Source organism: Dysidea avara, chromosome 7 (genome assembly GCF_963678975.1).
Source record: "Dysidea avara chromosome 7, odDysAvar1.4, whole genome shotgun sequence".
Classification (NCBI taxonomy): Eukaryota; Metazoa; Porifera; class Demospongiae; order Dictyoceratida; family Dysideidae; genus Dysidea; species Dysidea avara.
In genome coordinates, this window is record NC_089278.1 from 25,475,727 (window position 1) to 25,496,467 (window position 20,741).

Here is a 20,741-nt window from a genome sequence, read left to right on the forward strand (position 1 = left end):
GAGTACAGTGTATATTGTAGGCTCAAGTTTATGTAGTTACAATGGCGGATCCAGGATGGGGCATTTGGGGCAAATGCCCCCCCCCTCCCTTCAAGAAATTGCATACAAGATCGAGATACTCTAATAGAGCAGTCGATTACTCTAATAAAGCAGTCACAATGTTCATGAGGCAGTGTAGCTTACCTATGAAGCTATAATAGGATTTTATTTTACATAACAGACGTAATATATTTGGTAAAGGATAACTAGCTATTATTGTTGTGACCTTTTTTTTTTTGGTCTTCAACTGTTTTTCAGCAAGGTGTCCCCCCTCTTTCCAAACTCTGGATCTGCCCCTGAGTTATGCATAATAGTATTTAATGGCATCAAGACACAATATACTGTGTTGCATGGCCAAGAAAGCTGGCCCATTACAGAAGTGTGTTATTAACAAGAATGCACCATAAAATGCGAACTCATACAATATAGCTAAAGGATTAATTTTGAGCAAATATCTTGCAAAGTGGTAAAATCTTTAATTATTTTCAGTTTTAAATTTATATTTCAAATCCAGGACTCCAGGCAGAATTCAAATAAATGCAACTTACAAGTCACTAATAACAGGGATACTGTAATATAGGTAAATGTACAAATGCTTGGATAAGGAAGTATAACACTTACACTTTGACAGTTATACTTACCATCATCATTCAGTATGAACACCACAGCTGTATCATTGGTAATATTAATAGGCAGTAGTGATACTGGATCAATCTGTAGTGTGATACTAAAGCTTTTTGTGTCCTCAAAAATATTATCATCAATCAAGGTGATATTGATCAGTCTGCTAGTAATACCAGCAGGAAAGGTAATATTCTCTGGTACAGAATCATAATCAACACCACCTGAGAATAATACACCCATCTTACACATACAACATAAATATTGTTTAAACTTACTGAATGCGGTGATGTTACGGTGCTGTATATATATAACTATATCATTAAAAGCTGGGTTACTGAGATTCACTTCTACCTGGATATTTCCATCACTCTCATTGAAAGCATATGTTGATTGATTAAGAGTTATTATAATTGCTAGAGTAATAGACACATTTACATTTCATGCTAATTCAATTTAATAACCACTTACGATCATTATCCACAATAGCAATGGTGACATGGTCAGGATTACTGTTTGTCACATTTTCGGGGTTGGAGTTGGAAGCAATGGTAAGACTAAATGTCTCGTCCTCCTCAAGTACACTGTCATCACATATCAGAATATCCACAATCCGTACTGTCAAATTAGCTGGAAAAGTGACAGCGTATGCTCTATAAAGGTAATCACTTGTACCATCGGCTTCCAAACATTCACTCCTATTCACATCCGTTGCAGTGATATCATTATTCATCACAAACACAATGATGTCAAATGATGATGGGTTGCTAAACATTAGTTCAACTTGCGCAAATCCACTACCCTCATTGAAGCTGTATTGAACTTGAGTGAAGTTCACTGTGATAGCTAAGTAAAGAAATTTCAGTTATGATTAATCTGTTATTAACACATCATTTATTCTTTGACTGACATCATTACAAGTATGTCACAGTTTAGAAATTTGAATGTCTGGAGTGATTTACTCAATTTTGATATGTGAACTACTAAAAGTGGGACATACAAAGCAAAAATTGTTCTACATGTCATTTTATGGTGTCAATTGTAACATGTTGTATATGAAAATGTTTATTGCTTTGATGACATCGTCAGTTCACTTTTAACTTGAGGCTTGTTGACTGTTGCTGTGCTACATAATATTATGTATGTGAATCACCAAACATTTCTCACAGCTATTTTTTTTTTACCAATTTAGACCATTTCAATCAATAATGGACTATATTAACAATCAATTGCTTCATTGGAGTACTCATTTGCATTTTTACTCATATTGTCATGCATTACTAGAATACTACGAGAAATTCTAGATGGCTTTCCACCGTATTCCCCAGAAGTATTTCAACTATATAGTACTGAGCCATGTACATTTACAATTTTATTGCACTGTGAAACTTATATTAAGTTGCTAATATACCCACTGGGTTATAGTGGGGCTGGCCTTTTGAAGCTCCTGAGGTTTATGAAAACCTCCCCAGGTTTATGAAAACCTCCCCAGGCACCCAAACCAAACACACTGCACAGATACTTTTGAGTACTCAATGCTCTAATAGGACATTCAGCAATCTGCCATACCATCGCATTAAAGTTACAGAATGCCAGGACAAAAAATAAGGTATTGTGTGAATTTGAATGTTCTATACAATGATGGCGGTATATAGATTAATAGAGGTACAAAAGATAGGCGCTCAAGCCTTAGTCTTAAGTTTAGAATTTCACACCCTTATATATAACGGTAGTAGTCAGGCATGATTTTTCATGCATCTGTGACATTGAAGCTATAAAATTGTGATGCTAAATATTTGAATTATGCCCTAGGGAGTCTGGATTCAATGAAATGGTGGTGGACAGGTATAGTGGAATAGACTAGAATGGTGGACTGAAATGGTTAAAGTGGTCACCTTTTATAAATTACCTACAAGCAAAGAATAAAGACTATTATTATTCTATTTCAAAGCCTACAGCTGTAAATGATGGCATCATAAGTGGTACACCATGGTCAACCTTTCATAATATAGCTCAATGCTTAACATTTGCTGTACTAGCTACACTAACTTTTATAAGGTTAAATTTCACAATTAATACACTTCCATTTCATTCCACTAAATCCAGATACCTCTGATGTATGCATTTTGATGACAGTGCAGATACATGAAAAATCATGTTCACTAAAGCTGTTAATGAAAAGCTGCACACCAAAGCAGGGTAGTACAAACTGTGGAATGGTGACCAAGGACCTGAAACCACCAGACACAACTTTTCTTGGAATTATACATACTTCTATGCTCACACTGGATATCTCTGCAAGTCACTGTGTTACTCTTGCATAGCTAGATCACTTTCTTCTTCACCATACTTCACACAATGCTCGATCACATGATGTGTGTAGCTATCAGTTGTAAGCTGCATTTCTGAGAAAGGATTTGTACTGGCAACTGACTTCATTAGCATAGGCCACAAATGACGACTCCACAACATGCTGCACAATAATCTATTATGGCACCTAGTTACTAAGTTCATAAATTTGTGCAAACAACTAGGCTGAACTATATAGCTATTCCAGGGAAGTAGCTTCAGTGACTGTGATTGCTACAGGTTACACAAGCAGCTCGACAAACAGACTTCATGCATAATGTGATGCACAAAAGTGAAAACTTGTTAGCATTCAATTACCTCGTGTGGCTGGAGGTATGAAGAATGAGTGGCTCACAGTATGTAAGACAGTACATTTGTTAAGTTGTTCGGGGTTATTTTTTCAGAGTAAACACTAATCGTGTGAGGTGCCATGACAAAGAAAAAGTAGTCTGACCATATAGGACTAGATACTATGACTTTCAGACATATTTAAAAAATAAAATTACAACTAAAGTCAGGTCCTGAGTTCCCAGGTCCAAAGTTTATACCAGCCCAGCCAAAGCTGGTTGTGAAAAAGCACGCCTAGCCAGCTAAGCTGTGTCAGCAACAACTGCAAATAGCTCAAATAGCTGTTGAGGTCTTAGCCAGATAATTCTAGAACTTTCTTTGTAAACAATACTTGGTATAAAAAGCAGTGATAAGTTAAATTTAGGACAGATGCTGCAGCATGAAGTTACAAATTATGGCTCCGTGAAGGTTACTAGGGGATCTATGCAAGCTGACTTAGTGGACTGGCGATCCTGCTAAAAGAACTGTGTATTTCGGTGCTGTTGTCATGCAAAGCTTGCCTTCAACAGTAACTACGTTACCAAATTACATGATCTGGATTGCGAAGCCGCGCGGTATGTTGGTTTGGAAATTAGCGGTGAGTAACTGATCTACGTAGCTAGCTATAGCCTATGTTCGTTATTAATGTAAATGAGGGTAATTCCGGACACTCTTTAGTAAAATCGCTGTAACACTGCACTCACAACGAGTTAAGACAAACTCTAGGAATCGTTTTAAAGCCTATCTTATGATGCATCTGCAGTACAAATTTCGTTTCGATACACTCAACTGCTGTGGAGTTATGAGCCGAAATTTAACAGCGTGTAAAAATGCAACATGCGCCTAATTCCGGACACTTCTAATAACAAGCAAGTAGCGCCTTCCACAGGTTATACCAATCCTCTTTGAAGTATGGAGACTAACGTACCACTCATCTGCAGCTTATAAATCAAGTAGAAAGTTCATACCCTTTGGGAGAAAGCAGCAGTGCGTATTTCAAAAGTTTATGTAATTAGCGAATATTTTCTTTGTATTTCAACCGAGCAGCTGCTGAAAAATTGACTGCCACTCCGCCTGTGCTGCATGGATTCTTATGCTTTTTAGTGTGCAATTAGGCGAGAGTATGGCCTTCATATAAATGTTTGAAAATCGGAAATATGAGCTTGGGCTGCCTGGTTAGATAAACATTTTCAAAGTTTTTGAGCAAAACTACCCGTGATTGCGCTACAAATATGTGTCAAACTTCAAGGTGGAATAACGGATTCGTTTCAATTTTGGTTTGCAGATAGGCCATAGGACACTGCATTAGCACACCAAATTATAGGTCCAGGGATTCTACCATTGTTGAGAACCCAACAATATCAAGAAAGCTTTTTTTACAGAACTATACTAAAGAATGGAATGAGCTGCCACCACCTAGTTATGACAAACTCCTGGACCAACATTTATAAGTCAATTTATATTATTGGATGTATATCAGCACATTGCTGTCTTTCCAATATAACATAATCATAATCAAACGATCTAAGTGTCCGGAATTAGCCGCTGTCCGGAATTACCCGCTCTTACCTTATATGTTACACAGTCCCTATGTCATAATCAACTACTGATAAGTTCAGTCTGCCGTTTTGGGTTCTTGTATGTCCCCCAGGTCGCGGTTAATTATGTAAGCATATGGCTACCAACCCAGGTTCGAGACTAGCTACACCAGTAGCCCGGCACACTAGCTACTTATCAAGAACAGGCATTTCAGTAAATTGTTTATTACAGCTAGAAAGTAGATTTCTGCTATGTAGCTAAACAATATATTCACCTTTTCTGAATCATTATTCATAACAGTCAACCGCTGGCTGGAAGTAGAGCAAATCGTTACACGTACACCAAACATGATCACGTGCCATGAAGAAATGCTCTATTGTGTGTTCCATCTTTAAACAGTGAAATTGCCAACTGTGCCGGGCTCGAGTGTAGACACAATGCAACACGTCAGTCTGAACCAAGTGTTCACAGGTATGGATTACTATTTACTGTAGCTAACAGCTGTAGATTAGATCAATTGTTATATGACATGGCCAGTCTGGGGTTGTGTGCAAATATACTGTGGGTTCCGCTGTGACAAGCATAGTGGCTGATTGTAGTGGAAATTTGAAATAGCAGAGCGCACAGCAACTTTTTAAGCATAGAAAATTTCCCTTGGTGTTGTACCGTATAGACTAAATATTCAAGGGGGAAATTTTTGCTGATTTCGCGGTTTTTGGCGTTATCAGCAAAAACTTCAGCCTTGGCGGAAAGTATTTAGACCTCCATATAGTCTAATACATTTTGAGAGTGTTTGCAAATCTGCGAAATTTTGTTTTTACCAACATTGCTCAACCTCGAAATATTTTGGTTATACGGTATATGCTGCATGTTGTGACAGATTAATTTGTGATGGTAGCTATTTCGAAACAGCAGTGCACATGGCAACCTGATAAATGCAGTCAGTTAATGGATTCTCTTTAATTAATACTGTGACAACACAGTGTCAGACAACATAGTTTTGTTGCTTTGTCATCAAACTACATCTATGGGTGCCTGTGTATTATAATTATGTGGAATTTTGGTGGATCACACATATCCTTGACTGTGTTTCAACATACAACCAAAAATCACAGTAGGCTACAGAAGATTTATGGTAAAAACAGCAGTGTTGTACCCACATAGCTAGTTGTGCATTAAAACAAATATATGTGCATAAACCCATCATCAAGATGGTAGGCTTCACATGTACAGTTACAGGGACAGGTGTGTGGGTCACTGGCTTTCTCATGATCTTGTCTATTTCTAAGTATGCAAGGTCTGTGTACAATGGTCATGTAAAGGTTAAACAGCTTTCTTTCCATGTAATACAGTATTCGTTTTTCTCAATTTTAAAATTAGCTTAATGTTCAATCTTTTATTCAACTAAATCAGCAAACCAGTCAAGACTGAGTGAGAATATGCACTGAGAAAAACTCCTACACTGGTAGATTCTGTACACTTGAAGGTTATTTTATTTTCTGATGACATTTTTAATGCGACCACATACAGTACAATAACTAAGTTGTCTCAACTCTGATTCTACTACACTATAAATCTGTAAAATAAGATTAAACTGTACATTCTGTAGTCATATAACCACACGTGTCACTCTGAAATGAGGGTGTGCATTCATACATCAAGAGCAGGGTCTTCATCAAGAGTTAAACAGTTGCCAAGAGCATACAGATGGGTGATAACTCCAAGTATAGTGTCATGTGAATCAGGTCTGAGGCGCAGATGGTGGAGGGTAGCATTTAAGTCATTAACTGTAATATTTCAGTATAAAGCAATATTTCTTTTCATTCAATATGGTAATATAACTAAAGTTACTATGTATATCACTAGCATGTAATACTTTTCATCAGTAAAAGTTGTTTTTTAATATACTATGCAGTAATCAATACATTACTAGCACATTTTCTATTATAATATAGTGGATTGTCATTACTAAACTGGTAACATAGGTGCAGTTGATTTTCCTGACATGCACACAAGCACAAGGGTCTGCCCATGTTGTAACTAATAATCCACTTTTGTGACTCACCTGCAAGATTGGCAAAAGTACAAGCATGCTTTGCAAGTGCATTTATATTGGGCCATGTGAATTTTGATCATGGATAACCTACATAAGTCCAAGTATAAGGAAAAATTAGTAATTTTAGGTTCAGTTAGGGGCCATAGAAAAAAAGTAGGGAAACAATGGAGGTCGCCTACACCTGTAGATATACTAGTGGACATAATCCAGTCATGGGTATATAGACTGAATTAGGGATTAAATGTCCACTAGTATATCTGCAGGTGTAGATGACCTCCCTCTTCCCTTGTTTCCCTATACTTTTTTCTATGATCCCTAATCAAATTTATAGTTCCTAATTTTTCCTTATACTTGTTTGTTTACTTTTTTAGCATTATTGTGACTGGTGAACCATATCAAAAGAAAGGATGGTGTCAGAGTTGATTTTATCATCTGAACATGTGCCCCAGCTATCAATTACTGACTTTAAGGTGAAGAGGCCATTTCAGCTATGTTCAGCCCATTACACAGCGCTACAAACAAAGAAGCGCCTCTAAAATCAATCAAGTCAATACAAAAAAAATAATACAGACAATTCACGCTCCCCAACTATCGATTACTGAAGTGCCCTAGGAAGTGGCTATTTACACTTTGCTTTCAGCTATGTTCAGCCCATTTCAAATGAAGAACAGTAGGAGAAGCACCTCTGCAATCAATCCAGTCACCACGAAAATACAAACGATTCCCTTTTACAAATGTAGGGAAGCCACTGCACTACTGCGAATTGACACCTTGGGCTGTCAGCAAAAAAAGTGGATGACGAAGGTAAGTTCATGATACGGTCATTGTACGTACTGCATAATGCCAAAAAAACACATCTCAGAACGAAGCAACGTTGAACAGTGAAAAAATCAAGCCCATCGCCTTAGCCATTATCAAGTTACACTTGCATAGCAGGTAGTTAGTCAGTAGGAAATTCCATTGAATAATTTTTTTTTAATTTTGTAGCAACCTATTGAAAGCATTTAGATATTTTTGGCCAGAAAAAAACACAAACCTTCATGATCCCTAATATACAGTACTACCGTACTATGACAATGACAAGGTGTTACTGAGGGCGCATGCAGAAAGCTTTGTTACGGGTGTAAAGTTTTTAGCGCAGAAAACAAAATGCAAACTTGTAATGATGTTTAGAGTGTTTACTTTACTAGCCATGAATAAACTAAAGCCCCGAATATGTTTACAGCGCTAATGGATAAGCTAAATCCATTAAGCCAGTGCCGTACCCTGTGCTAAATGTATGTATATGTTATATACCGTATTGCCTTGAATTACGGCCGGTCTCATAAACGCCTGGTCCCATTTAGTCGCCGGGGATATACAGCATCATAACAAAAATAAATGCCGGGTCTCAAAATAAACGTCTAGTGCAGTCATTATTTTTAACAATTCTGGGCTGTGGTATAAACAATAAAGTGAAGAACGTTTCATAGAGTTCCTTTTAAGCTTGAATCTGTGAAATATGCTGAGAGAAACATCAAGGAGAGTCCAGAAGAGTACAGCACCAAGGTATGAAGTTGACTCATGAATGCTGATCAGGTATATAAATGCTGGTCTCGTATAGTCGCCAGCCTCGTTTAGTAGCTGGGGTAAAAAGTTGCTTGAAAAAGAAAACGCCCGGGTCGCAATGTAGTATATATATATGTGTATATCCACACAGAAGCCAAGCTGTGAAAAAATGGTTTGGCATTAAAAGCCTGGGTGAAAAAACTTGTGAAATTAAAGGTGGTGGCCAAGAAATGGCTGCAATGATGTCAATACTAATAAATGTTAACAATGCACATAGTCATTATTAAAATTTATTAGCATCATTGCAGCCATTTCTTGGCCACCACCTTTGATTTCACACTTTTTTCACCCAGGCTTTTATTTTAGGCCACACCATTTTTTCACAGCTTGGCTGTTTTTGTGTGGATTTGACTTCTTTTTGTACTTTACAAGGCCCCTAAACCAGCCTATGGCTGACTTTAAGGTTTGTTTTTACTCATGTTTCTTCTTTTCTATACAGAAACAATAATAATTATTGAAGATACACTTATAAATGTACTGTACTGCATGGTGTACTTCAATAGTTAGCAATATTATTGTAATACTCTAATAGAGTGCACATTTTTTGAGGACTGCTAATAGAACATGGAATGTTCTAGAATTTCCATTGGTAGAGCTTTACTTCAATATTATCGTAATACTCTAATATGAATTCACATATTTTTGAGGACTTCTAATAGAACTTACATAGAATGTTCTAGAACAATATAGAACTTCATTGGTAGATCTATTGCATGGCTTACTTCAATATCTGGTAATACTATTGTAAATGTAATACTCTAAGAGAATGCACATTTTTTGAGAACTTCTAATAGAATATACGTAGAATGTTCTCATAAATGTTCTGGAACAATCTAGTACTTATTCGTACTAGTAGATCTATGAATTTAATTATAAGCATATTTTAACTAGAATTTTCATTTGTAAAGCAGGAGGTGATCAGCCAAGATACCAGCGATTTCAGTGGTTAAGGTTGTGGGTGTTAGGTATGGAGATCCCTGGTTTGAACTTTTCCCAACATTTTTGTGCACCATTTTTACTCAAAGATGACTGCTCTATTAGAGTATCTTGATCCTGCGATTTTACACTAGTTTGGTTTTTGCTTAATAACTTTGTATCTGTAACTCTATCACTTTTCAAACCATCAAAAGGCACTGCTATGATGATCAGTCTATGTACACACCAATTTTCAACTTATTCCATACTTGTGACAGAAGTTTGATACTTTTCATGAATGAATGCTCATAACTTCCTGGATATTCATCGGATTCACACAGCAAACTAGGTATGTGAATTCACCTTTATAGGCTCTTCATCTGTGCCAAAGATTGAGGCAATCAAGTTTATAGTGATTGTTGTAAAGTGTGCAAAAATAAATCAAAGCCTCTGTAGCCCCCTATGGCTTAAGAAAAAATTAAATCAAAACTTTGAATGCCCATATCTCACAAATAAGTAGTGCAAATGTAATCAAATTTGCTATGTGGCTACCCTATCTGGCGGACAGTTATAATGCAAAAATGGTGTTCTTTGGAGAAGGGCCATGGAGTGATGCATGTGTGAAAATGCTGTTTTCTTTCTGTCAATATACTCACGGTGTGGTGTGCCAGGTTTCGTAGCCACATGACACACTACCATGTGTCTTGATATATACATGACATTGCCCCAGGCATCTATTATCCATCAAACAACAATATAAACTAACCTGTGACCTTCTTTTAATAAAATAGTGAACTACCTTTATTTCCAAGTCCACAGCTTAACTTTGGATCAACTTTTTATTATTCACAATAAAACCCACAATTGATCCTGTAAACTGTCACCATAGTAGCAGTGTAAACATCGAAGTTTCATCAAAGAAATTTGGATACATTTATGATGTTACCTCCATTTCTCGTTAACGCATTCCTGAACACAGTTAGCAATACTATGTCTGGAATTTATACACATTTTCTTCTGTTTGAAGTACGGTATGAAAGTGTTATTATGGTATAGGACAGTAGTACTCTATAATAGGGTCATGAAGGTTTAGGCTTTTCTGCCTAAAAGAACCAGCCTCGCTTTCATTCACTACAGTTTAGCAGCATTGGTTTGGCATGATAAAACCCAAAAATGCCTCTTGTGCAACCTTAAGCACGTCCAAAAAATTTCCATGGAATTTTAGAATTTTATGAGATCAAGATACACAGTAGTGTACATGTGTCGTGTGGCCCAAGAAGCCGGTGCGCCACACTGTAAGTATATTGACAGGAAGAAAGAAAATGTAATTTTCACACCTATCTAGCTCTGTGATCCCCTGGAACCAAATTTGCTACAGAAGTGCCGGCCAAGTAGGGGAGTCTACATACCAAATTTGAAGAAAATCGCTCCAGACATTTCTGAGATACAAGCAACCAAAATTTCATTTTAATTTCTTCGTTTTTTTCTTCTTCATTTTGCACACTTTGCAAAATCCGCCATAAAACACGAACGCGTACTCCAATCGGGCTGAAATTTGGCACACTTAAAGGGCTCATTACAGCGGATCTCAGCACCAAGTTTGGTAGGAGTCCGATGAACATTCACGGACTTATGACCAATTATTCACATAGAATAAGGTCGAACTTCTGCCATGCCCACAGGGTAAACCCCTTGCAGAAAATTGCTATGTAGATGGAGTAACTATCGTAGGAGTGCCTTTTTGTGGTTTGAAAGGAATCCAGATAAAGGCCATCGAGATAAAACACAAAACTCAACCTATGTCACAATTAGGCCACTCCAAGTCATACCTTAGTTTCTGGTCACTCCCTAGCCAACAAAAGGATGCAGGCGGGAGGATGATCAGGACTTCAGGACTATAGACTCTTACATATACACCAGTAATATTATACTGTAATGACACACTCTATATATAGTATAATTATTAATTTTGTTCAATTTACCCAATTCATATTGATTTTACAACCAAGCTTAACCAACATTCTTATAGCATAAGTAGTTAATTATGCTTCTGCAAAAATGCACCAGGAAAATTGTAGATGGCTAGCTACACTGCTGAGCACAACAGTGTGTAGCTAACACTATAGGAAAGGTCTGCTCATGTAGCTACTTTTGCTTTCCAAATGAAATGTCTCATTAGCTATGTCAGGAAATTACTATTTATATTAGCTAGCTAATATAATGATCCAAAATTAAATTAAACAATATTAACACATCAAAAACTCTTTCATGTGTGGAGTTTTAGCCCACTATGGCATGTGTCCACCCTTCTAACCACTAAAGCTTGAGTAAAGTAACTGTCATAGTTTTGAGTTGCTGGTTAGTGTTTTTCAGTGATCATGTGGGAAAGTTAAGTTAAATGTTTAAACTAAGGGATGCCATGCTCTTGCTAATTTAGGACCATGCTTGCAATTATTTAGTCATGGAAAAGTTGAAGTTTGAGCTCACGAAATGTTACCGGATTTCTAGTCAGTATAACAGTGATCAGTGATAAGGAAGTTGAAGTTTAGATCCACCAGAAGAGTTACTAGACTAATCATTAGAGGACCACATCTGAATTGTTAGAAAAGTTAACACTATGGTCCATCTGATCATTAATGGTTAAGGCTACATACTGTACTGAAGTTACTTACTGGCAACAGAAGCATTAATAATAACTATATAGCTAATCAAGGACAAGTGAAAAACATTTTAGTAGTATCTGTCTATTCTAATATTAAAGTTAAGGGTAGTGTGACTGCTCTATTAGAATCCCTGACTGCTCTATTAGATTATCTCGATCTTTTGCAGTGTTTAAAAATCACTGTCCTTGGTCACGTACACTTAAGCACCTGCAATATTAATAATAGTCCTCATAAACTGGGTTTCTAGTTTTCCATGTGGGTGAGTGACCAGAAACTAAGGTTTGACTTGGTGTGGCCTTACCTTGCATGCAGAGAGATCAACTAGAACCAAGTCCCTATGTACAGAGTTCAGCTACAAACAAATCACCCTGTTAGATCAGCTAGAAACAAGTCACCCTACAGAGAGTTCAGCTACAAACAAACCACCCTGTAGAAAATTCAGCTACGAACAGATCACCCTGTAAAGAGTTCAGCTAGAAACAAGTCACGCTATAGAGAGATGAGCTAGAAGAAGTTACTTTGTACAGAGTTCAGCTACAAAGAAACCACCCTGTTGAGAGTTCAGCCACAAACAAGTTACCCTGTAGAGAGATCAGTTAGAAACAAGTCACCCTGTAGAGAATTCAAATCACCCTATCGAGATTTCAGCTACAAACAGATCACCCTGTAGAGAGTTCAACTAGATACAAGTCACCCTGTAGAGAGATCAGGTCACCCTGTAGAGATCGGCTATAAGAAGTCACCATGTAGAGAGTTCAGCTACAAAGAACCCACCCTATAGAGAGCTCAGCTACAAACAAGTTACCCTATATAGAGATCAGCTAGAAACAAGTCTCCCTGTAGAGAATTCAGCTACAAACAATCACCCTGTAGATACTTCAGCTACAAACAGATCACCCTGTGGAGAGATCAGCTAGAAACCAGTGACCTGTAGAGAGTTCAGCTACAAAAACACATCACCTTTAGAGAGATCAGCCAGACAAAGTAACCCTGTAGAGAGATTGGCTAGAAATAAGTCACCTTATAGAGAGATTGGCTAGAAAGTAGACACAATGTAGAGAGTGCAGCTACAAGCAAATCACCCTGTAGAGAGATCAGCTAAAAACAAGTGATATCTAATCCAAAATGGCCATGTGTGGCCCCCAAAAAGGCTATGGTGACAAAAAGATGTGAAATCCAAAGTGGCAGTCAAGAAATGGCTGTGATGGTAGGTTAATGGTAAAAATTTTAATAACAAAATTCGGGTGAATTTGGTGCCAAAATCCCGCCACCTCGATTTTCACATCTTTTTTCACCATAGTCTTTTTGGGGGCCGCACTCTTTTTTACAGCTTGGTTCTTTTGGATTGGATATGTCTTTTCACCTTACCTTTGTGTCCCATTTCTTTTTCCACTACCATGTAGGAGTTTATATGTGGGTAGCATGTAATGGTTTCCTTCATCTGACTATAATTACGTTTATAACAGAAACCATCCATAATTTCTGTAGTGACTGTATTGATTGCAGAGGCTTTTTTGTACTGTTCTTCACTTGTATACAAGCGCTGTGTAATAGGCAAAACATAGCTGAAAATGAGAATACTATACTTTGCTTTTAGTAGTTGGGATTCTTTGATGTAGTACGTATGCACAGATTCACCAATCACAATTGTGTTACAAAAAGTAAACAAATTTTAGGAATTTTAAGTCATAGAACTAGCAGTATTCAAACAAGGGAGATCACAACTATAATTATGTAGTATATATATAAACCATGGCTACAAGGTGTATTGCACTTATATACACCCCGACTCCGAAATCAAATGAAGTTTACTGTTGATAAATCCACAGAAAACGTGCAGTATACCAAAGTGAGCCATGGTTCATATAATATATACCATGTGTCTAAATTAACCCGCACTACACAACATACTAACAACCTATACAGATCTGTACGTTTACAAATAAACTTATTAAAACAACGTACACTATAGTTAGGCATGGTAGACACATTGGCAGTCTTCCTCGCATGAGTCAACTCGCTTAAAATGATAGTGACATTCAATTGTGGGACTTGTTAATCTCTGTATATCTCCGGGAATTTTCTGCTCATATCAACAAATGTAGAAGCAATGTTACCTGCTGCCACCCATCATTGAAGTCATGAGGTATATCTATAAATTGAATCCAGTGGTTGAACTCTTACTGGCTAGGATGATTGATTGCCCAGGGTAGCAAAGACTATAAGCTTGAGCCAGCTTTGGCAATTGATCGTACTGGCACTCACTGCAAGCTATTAGCCTGCAAATAGGCATGACACACATTAGTGTCATGTGCCCCAAAACCACAGGTGAGTATAAATCAGGGGGTAGGACATGATGTCATAACACGTATGATTTTGCATAATGTAATTGAATTCCAATGATAATTACATGATGAAAAACTAACCATACCAGCTACTTGCATCATTGTAAATGCCAAGGTCAATTGCATTTACTACTAGTAACTAAGAATACAGTGAATAATAACACAAGTACCTGAAAATAAGATCAGAATTTATTCTAAATAATGCTGTATTGCAAAGTTTATCGTAAAATCGCTGGAGCTCAATGAAGCTCAGCACATGTAACTATTTCTACACTAGTGAATTACCATTTCTGACAATAAATCCAGCACTAAACTTCACAGTTTACTAGAACTAGACCCTATGCTAAAAATGTACAGTATGCACATGTCACACAATTATTGTGATGTCATGTCCTACCTCCTCTGACCAGGGGCTGATCCAGAGTTTGGAAAGGGGGGGGGTGCACTTTGCTGAAAATTTGAAGAGAAAAAAAGGTCACAGCAATAATGGCTGCCCTTTACCAAATGTATTTACTATAAAGTATATAGAGATTCTTATTCAGATCCTTATTCATAGCTTCATAGTTAAGCCACACTACCTCATGAACATTGTGACTGCTTTATTAGAGTGACTGCTCTATTAGAGTATCTCGATCTTGTATGCACTTTATTTTTTGAAAGGGATGGGGGGGAGGCACGTGCCCCCTGTGTCCCCACCTGGATCCGCCACTGCTGAGTATATAATATATATATATACTTACCTAATCACAGGTGAGTGTACCTGTTCACAGGTAGGTATATATATATATATATATATATATATATATATACTCACCTGTAGTTTGAGGGCTATATGCCTAAACATACACCTAGTGGCACGTTTGAAGTTTCACGTGATCATGGTATATATATACTTACCTGTGGTTTGAGGGCTATATGCCTAAATGTACCACTTTCACACCTCAGATCAAAGGCTCAGACTGTTGTATATAAATGATATACCACAGCAAACTGTGGTATATAACTGATATACCACACTTTGTGGTGTCCCACAGCATTCCATGTGCAGGTCTCAACAGTCAACAAACTCTCAACATTTACATTCCATAAAGTCCAGTAAACAACATTATGCAACTTGTTCAACCCAGGAGGTGATACTTATAAGAGGCCTGTTTCTATGGCAATTATAGTTGTATTAGACTTTGAAATATTTTGATTGATTATTAAGCAATAATTGTACATTTAAACTTTGTATATAATCACATAGATATAATCATATAGAGAGTCTCTCACTGTCTCTATAACGTCCTTTATGGGTCAAACAGCTGATCAACTGATATGTCTTTTAAAAGCTCATCAATGTCATCTGTACTGTCTTGATATGAACCAGAAAAAGATATTGGACAGCTTGAAAAGTTGCAACTGTTAAAGATAAATGTTGGAGCAGGGGGTGGCAAGTGTTGCTTTGTAACAAACTGATCTTGGCTAATCAATGAACTTCTATGACTTACAGCTGTGGTAGAAGAACCATATGCCACCAATTCTGTGCCACTACCATTTTCACTAAATGACTGGTCATCTGTAAATCATCGCTGTGGCAGTCAAATTGAAACCTCTTGCCTGGTTGGTCCTTCGGGTGATCCAAGGCAACGAGTGCGTATCGGGGTGTATCACGCGCTTGGACTTCCTGGGCTTGCTGCTTAGCAGCCTTTGTACATTCTCCAACAGTGTTCACAGCACTAGTTGTAGCACTTGCCTTTCGCTTCAACATCAGGCGCAGTAATCAGGCGGTATGACTCACGATTCATGTCGCACAAATCGTCTTTAGCATTGTCTTTAGCCAGCAGAGAAACGCTTGGTCGTGAAAAGTCGCGGCAGTTAACACAGGGACACCAGCCAGGCACTTGTAAACAATAATGGCTTGCTAGTTCATCTTCAGGTAACAATCCAACGTTGTCTTTAACAATCAATGTTTTACTTACGACTGTATTACTACCGGGAGCAGTAGACATGACAATGAAAGTAGTACATAACAGTTATAACCCGGATACTCGGGATATGACAAAATATATGCACTCGCGCCCTGTGGGCGCTCGTGCATATATTTTTGTCATATCCCTCGTAACCGTGTTATAACTATAAAATATACACCTGGTGGTTAGTTTGATTATGGTATATTATTGTATGTATTATTCCAAGACAAAAACTGATTAACTCTAATAAATTATGCACATCAACCCATTTATTTTAGTTTAAAAACAACTTTTGAAAATGTAACCAAGTGTAGAACCACAGCCAGCCACATGTCAGTTGTGGGTGTACATCTGGTTTCCAAAATGTATGTGTGTTCTTCTGTCTGTCTAGGTTTAATTCAGGGTATATAAAGAGCTAATACTAACTGCGTTCAACATATTAAGGCTTTTGCACACATGTGCAGGTGTCCAGGAAGGTAATATACTCTTCAGGAATTACATACTTGATGCCAATTGGGCTTACTATGGTTTCCCAATAATAATAATAATAATGGTTACTAATAGGCTGCATGGGTGTTGTAACAACAGGATAACATCAGCATATCTATTTATTTCTCAGCCTAAATTTGAGCAGTGACTAAATATTCACAGTGAAGTACAACCACACTTGTATCAATAGCTTTCTAGGCAGGTCCAAGTTCTCCAGAAGACCCCTACTTGCATAAAAATGACCGAGTTGTGTGTAGGGACCAGCCGATTATGCTGGCATAATTTTGAGCATAATAGGTACCTAAAAGCATTGAGCATAATGCCAGCATAATAGGTTAAATATTTGTACGATAGTATAAATTCTTGCTGGAAAATGACATTTGCAAAATAAGATCGATATACTCTAATAGAGCAGTCAGTAACTCTAATAGAACAATCATCAAACTGACTGTTTTATTAGAGTATATCGATCTTTTCTCTTACATGCAGCAAGAATTTATCATTTATGCTCCAGCCGCTCATTTTTTTTCTATACAGTGTTAAACTAGTAGCAAAGCATATGAACTAAGGCATGAACATTGAGCATAATTGAGCATAATAGGTAAATATTGAGCATTAATTTAAGCATAATAGGTGAATTTTTGAGCAGTGCAACATAGCATAATAGGTAAAATTATGAGCATAATCGGCGGGTCCCTAGTTGTGTGAATTCCCTCCTACCCATGAAAACTCACCATCATTGTCCAGTATGGTGACTGCTGCTTCACCAAGTTCACCGATTGTCACATTATTGGGTAGTGATGATGAATTTATGATGAGGTTGAAAGTTTTGGTTATTTCTAAGATGTCATCATCTATTATGGAGATACTGAAGAGTGCTTCTGTCATTCCAGAAGGAAAAAAAATTAAGTATGGTCCACTAAAGTAATCCTCGTTTGTACCTATATAAAAGAAACCAATAAAAGCACTCTTTCAATAGATATTCAGATAAGGGATGCACAATGCAGTCCATGTTATGCATCATGTATCAACACAAGTAGACTGTTTCACACTATATACACTACCGTAATGATCAGTACAACCACTAATACTTGAAAATTAGCTAGCCTAAACAATCTCCTGTGTGCAGTGATGCATTTATGTAGATGTACATTGTTGAAGCACTGATTGAGGATTCCTATACAATTACTCTCTTGAACTTGATAGGGTGCTCTGTTGTGGATAACATATTCCTTAAATCATATCCAACATGTCAAAGGAAATTGCACTACGAGAATATAGCAATTATGACTTTTCTATTAGGATAATAAAACTGACTGAACTATTGAGAGGTATCATTATTAACTTGATTTTAGTATCACTTTATATTAAAATAAATAAATATAGTAATGCACATTACAAATCCCTGATTGTGCTGAAGTATGTGACACTAAATCAATTAAAGCCTCACCAATAGCTTCTCTATCAATGGTGTCTACAAGTATGATGATATCAGTGGATGACGGATTGCTCAGAACTAGCATCGGTTGTACCCGTCCGTCATTTTCTCCGACATCGTAAATTGACTTGCTGAAGTTAACAGTGATTGCTAGAAAAGTGGCGATGGTGACACACATACGCAAACTTTAAAACTTATATGTGTAATTAACACTTACCGTTATTATCCACTATTGTCACTGTTGCGTCACTGACGCTACCCACTGTGACGTCATCGGGCAGTGAAGATGGATCGATGCTCAGCAAAAATTGTTCATTTGTTTCCAGTACGTTGTCATTCGTTATGAAAATGTTGAAGGAAGCTCCGATATCTCCACTTGACAACGTGATGTTGTATGGTCCCGGAATATAATCGTTGTCGGTACCTGTGTTTAGAACAAATACGTATGAATGATGTCTTCTTGCAGCACCACAGAATACCTTCACTGCTGGCACCGGCATCGTTGCTGTCGACCTGAAGTGTGATGTCCACGGATGATGGGTTACTGATGAGTAGATCGATCTGTACTAATCCATTTGTTTCTCGACCAAGATAGGAAGAGCGACTAAAGTTCACTGTGATGTCTACGAAAACAAATTGTGGGGAAACAAATTGACAATCGTGTAATTTGCATTGGGCCAACTCTTACCATCATTGTCCACGATAGTAACGGTGACATGATCGGGACTGCCAATTTTCACGTCATCGGGATGCGAAATGGAAACGAGACTGATGTTGAATGTCTCATCTTCCTCAAGCACAATGTCATTGCATATCGGTATGTCCACAAATGTCACAGTTAAGCCGGCTGGAAACTGGCCAGTGTATATTCCGTGTTGGTAATCATTTTCACTGTCAGCCTCCGTACATTCACTGTTGTTCACACCAGTTGCAGTGATGTTGTTCGTCATCACGTATACAATAATTTCAATTGCTGATGGGTTGCTGAGCATTAGTAGAACTTGTGCTGCTCCACTACCCTCGTCCACATCCTCATCGAAACTATATGCAGCTTGACTGAAGTTCACTGTTAGAACTAAAACAAAAAGATTTCATGCCATGCATACTACTATTTTGATGTGTGTGCTCTGCTTGCTATGGCCAATATACGCCACTGTGAGCGTATGTAGCGGTTATCACAAATTTATCACAACACGTGTACAAAATGGTGCCTACTACACCAACAAACACTTACCATCGTTATCCACAATGGCAACGGTGACACTATCAGGGCTGCCGTTTGTCACATTGTCGGGGTGGGAATTTGAAACAATGGTAAGACTAAATGTCTCGTCTTCTTCAAGTACACTGTCATCACATATCGGAATATCCACAATCCGTACGGTAACATTAGCTGAAAAAGTGACAGCGTATACTCCATAAAGGTAATCACTTGCACCGCCGGCTTCCAAACATTCACTGCTATTCACACCCGTTGCAGTGATATCATCAGTCATCACAAACACAATGACATCAAACGATGATGGGTTGCTAAACGTTAGTTCAACTTGTGCATATCCACTACCCTCATCTTCCATACCCTCACCAAGACTGTATTGAACTTGACTGAACCTCACAGTGATTGCTAGAGTAAAATAAGACCCCTTCACTCAACAACACATAATAAATGTTCAGTTGTGTTACCACCCACCCACCCACGCACATCCACACCCACACATGCACTAGACAGGTTGTGTATAGTGTACTATCGTAATATTCTAATAGAACAGTGATACTTGTATGCATAGGATTTATAAGCAGGTCCAAGGTCATCGAGATGATCTCGACTTACATATAGGTGACCGAGTAGTGTGAATACCATCCGACCCCTGAAAACTCACCATCATTGTCCAGTATGGTGACCGCTGCTTCACCAAGTTCACCGATTGTCACATTATTGGGTAGTGACGATGAATTTATGTTGAGGTTGAAAGTTTCGGTTCCTTCTAAGATGTCATCGTCGGTTAACAAGATATTGAAGACTGCTTGTGTCATTCCGGCAGGGAACACGATGAAATATGGTCCACTAAAGTAGTCCTCATTTGCACCTACAATAAAGAAAATCATAAAAGTATGCTTCAGAGTCCTATTCACATCAGGTATGCACGATACAGTCCATGTTGTGTATCGTGTATCAACACATCGAGTAGACCGTTCGATACGATACAGTATCACGATATCATATTGACATGTTCATCACCATTTAGAATTACAAGCACCACAGTGCTTGCATTGTAACAAATAATGCTTGCTACTAGCCAGCCTAAACAACTGCATCTGTGCAATGGTACATGTGTAACGATGAAGAACCAATTGAGGATTCCTACACAAATTCTTTTATTCCATTAAAAGGGGCACTCT

General features: G+C 37.8%; 1 protein-coding gene across 1 annotated transcript in view; it reads right to left on the reverse strand.

Moving 5' to 3' along the window:
* The window catches only part of LOC136261119 (adhesion G-protein coupled receptor V1-like), a 66,176-nt gene extending 45,677 nt beyond the window's left edge, over positions 1 to 20,499 (reverse strand). The window contains exons 1-11 of the mRNA XM_066055088.1: positions 20,493 to 20,499; positions 20,222 to 20,428; positions 19,576 to 19,965; positions 19,030 to 19,416; positions 18,821 to 18,964; positions 18,559 to 18,765; positions 18,354 to 18,491; positions 17,638 to 17,844; positions 1,132 to 1,506; positions 939 to 1,076; positions 681 to 884 (exon numbers count right to left, since the gene is read on the reverse strand). Of these exons, the coding sequence (XP_065911160.1) occupies positions 681 to 884; positions 939 to 1,076; positions 1,132 to 1,506; positions 17,638 to 17,844; positions 18,354 to 18,491; positions 18,559 to 18,765; positions 18,821 to 18,964; positions 19,030 to 19,416; positions 19,576 to 19,965; positions 20,222 to 20,428; positions 20,493 to 20,499 (2,404 nt within the window). The remainder of the gene's footprint in view (positions 1 to 680; positions 885 to 938; positions 1,077 to 1,131; positions 1,507 to 17,637; positions 17,845 to 18,353; positions 18,492 to 18,558; positions 18,766 to 18,820; positions 18,965 to 19,029; positions 19,417 to 19,575; positions 19,966 to 20,221; positions 20,429 to 20,492) is intronic.
* Positions 20,500 to 20,741: the final 242 nt, after the last annotated feature.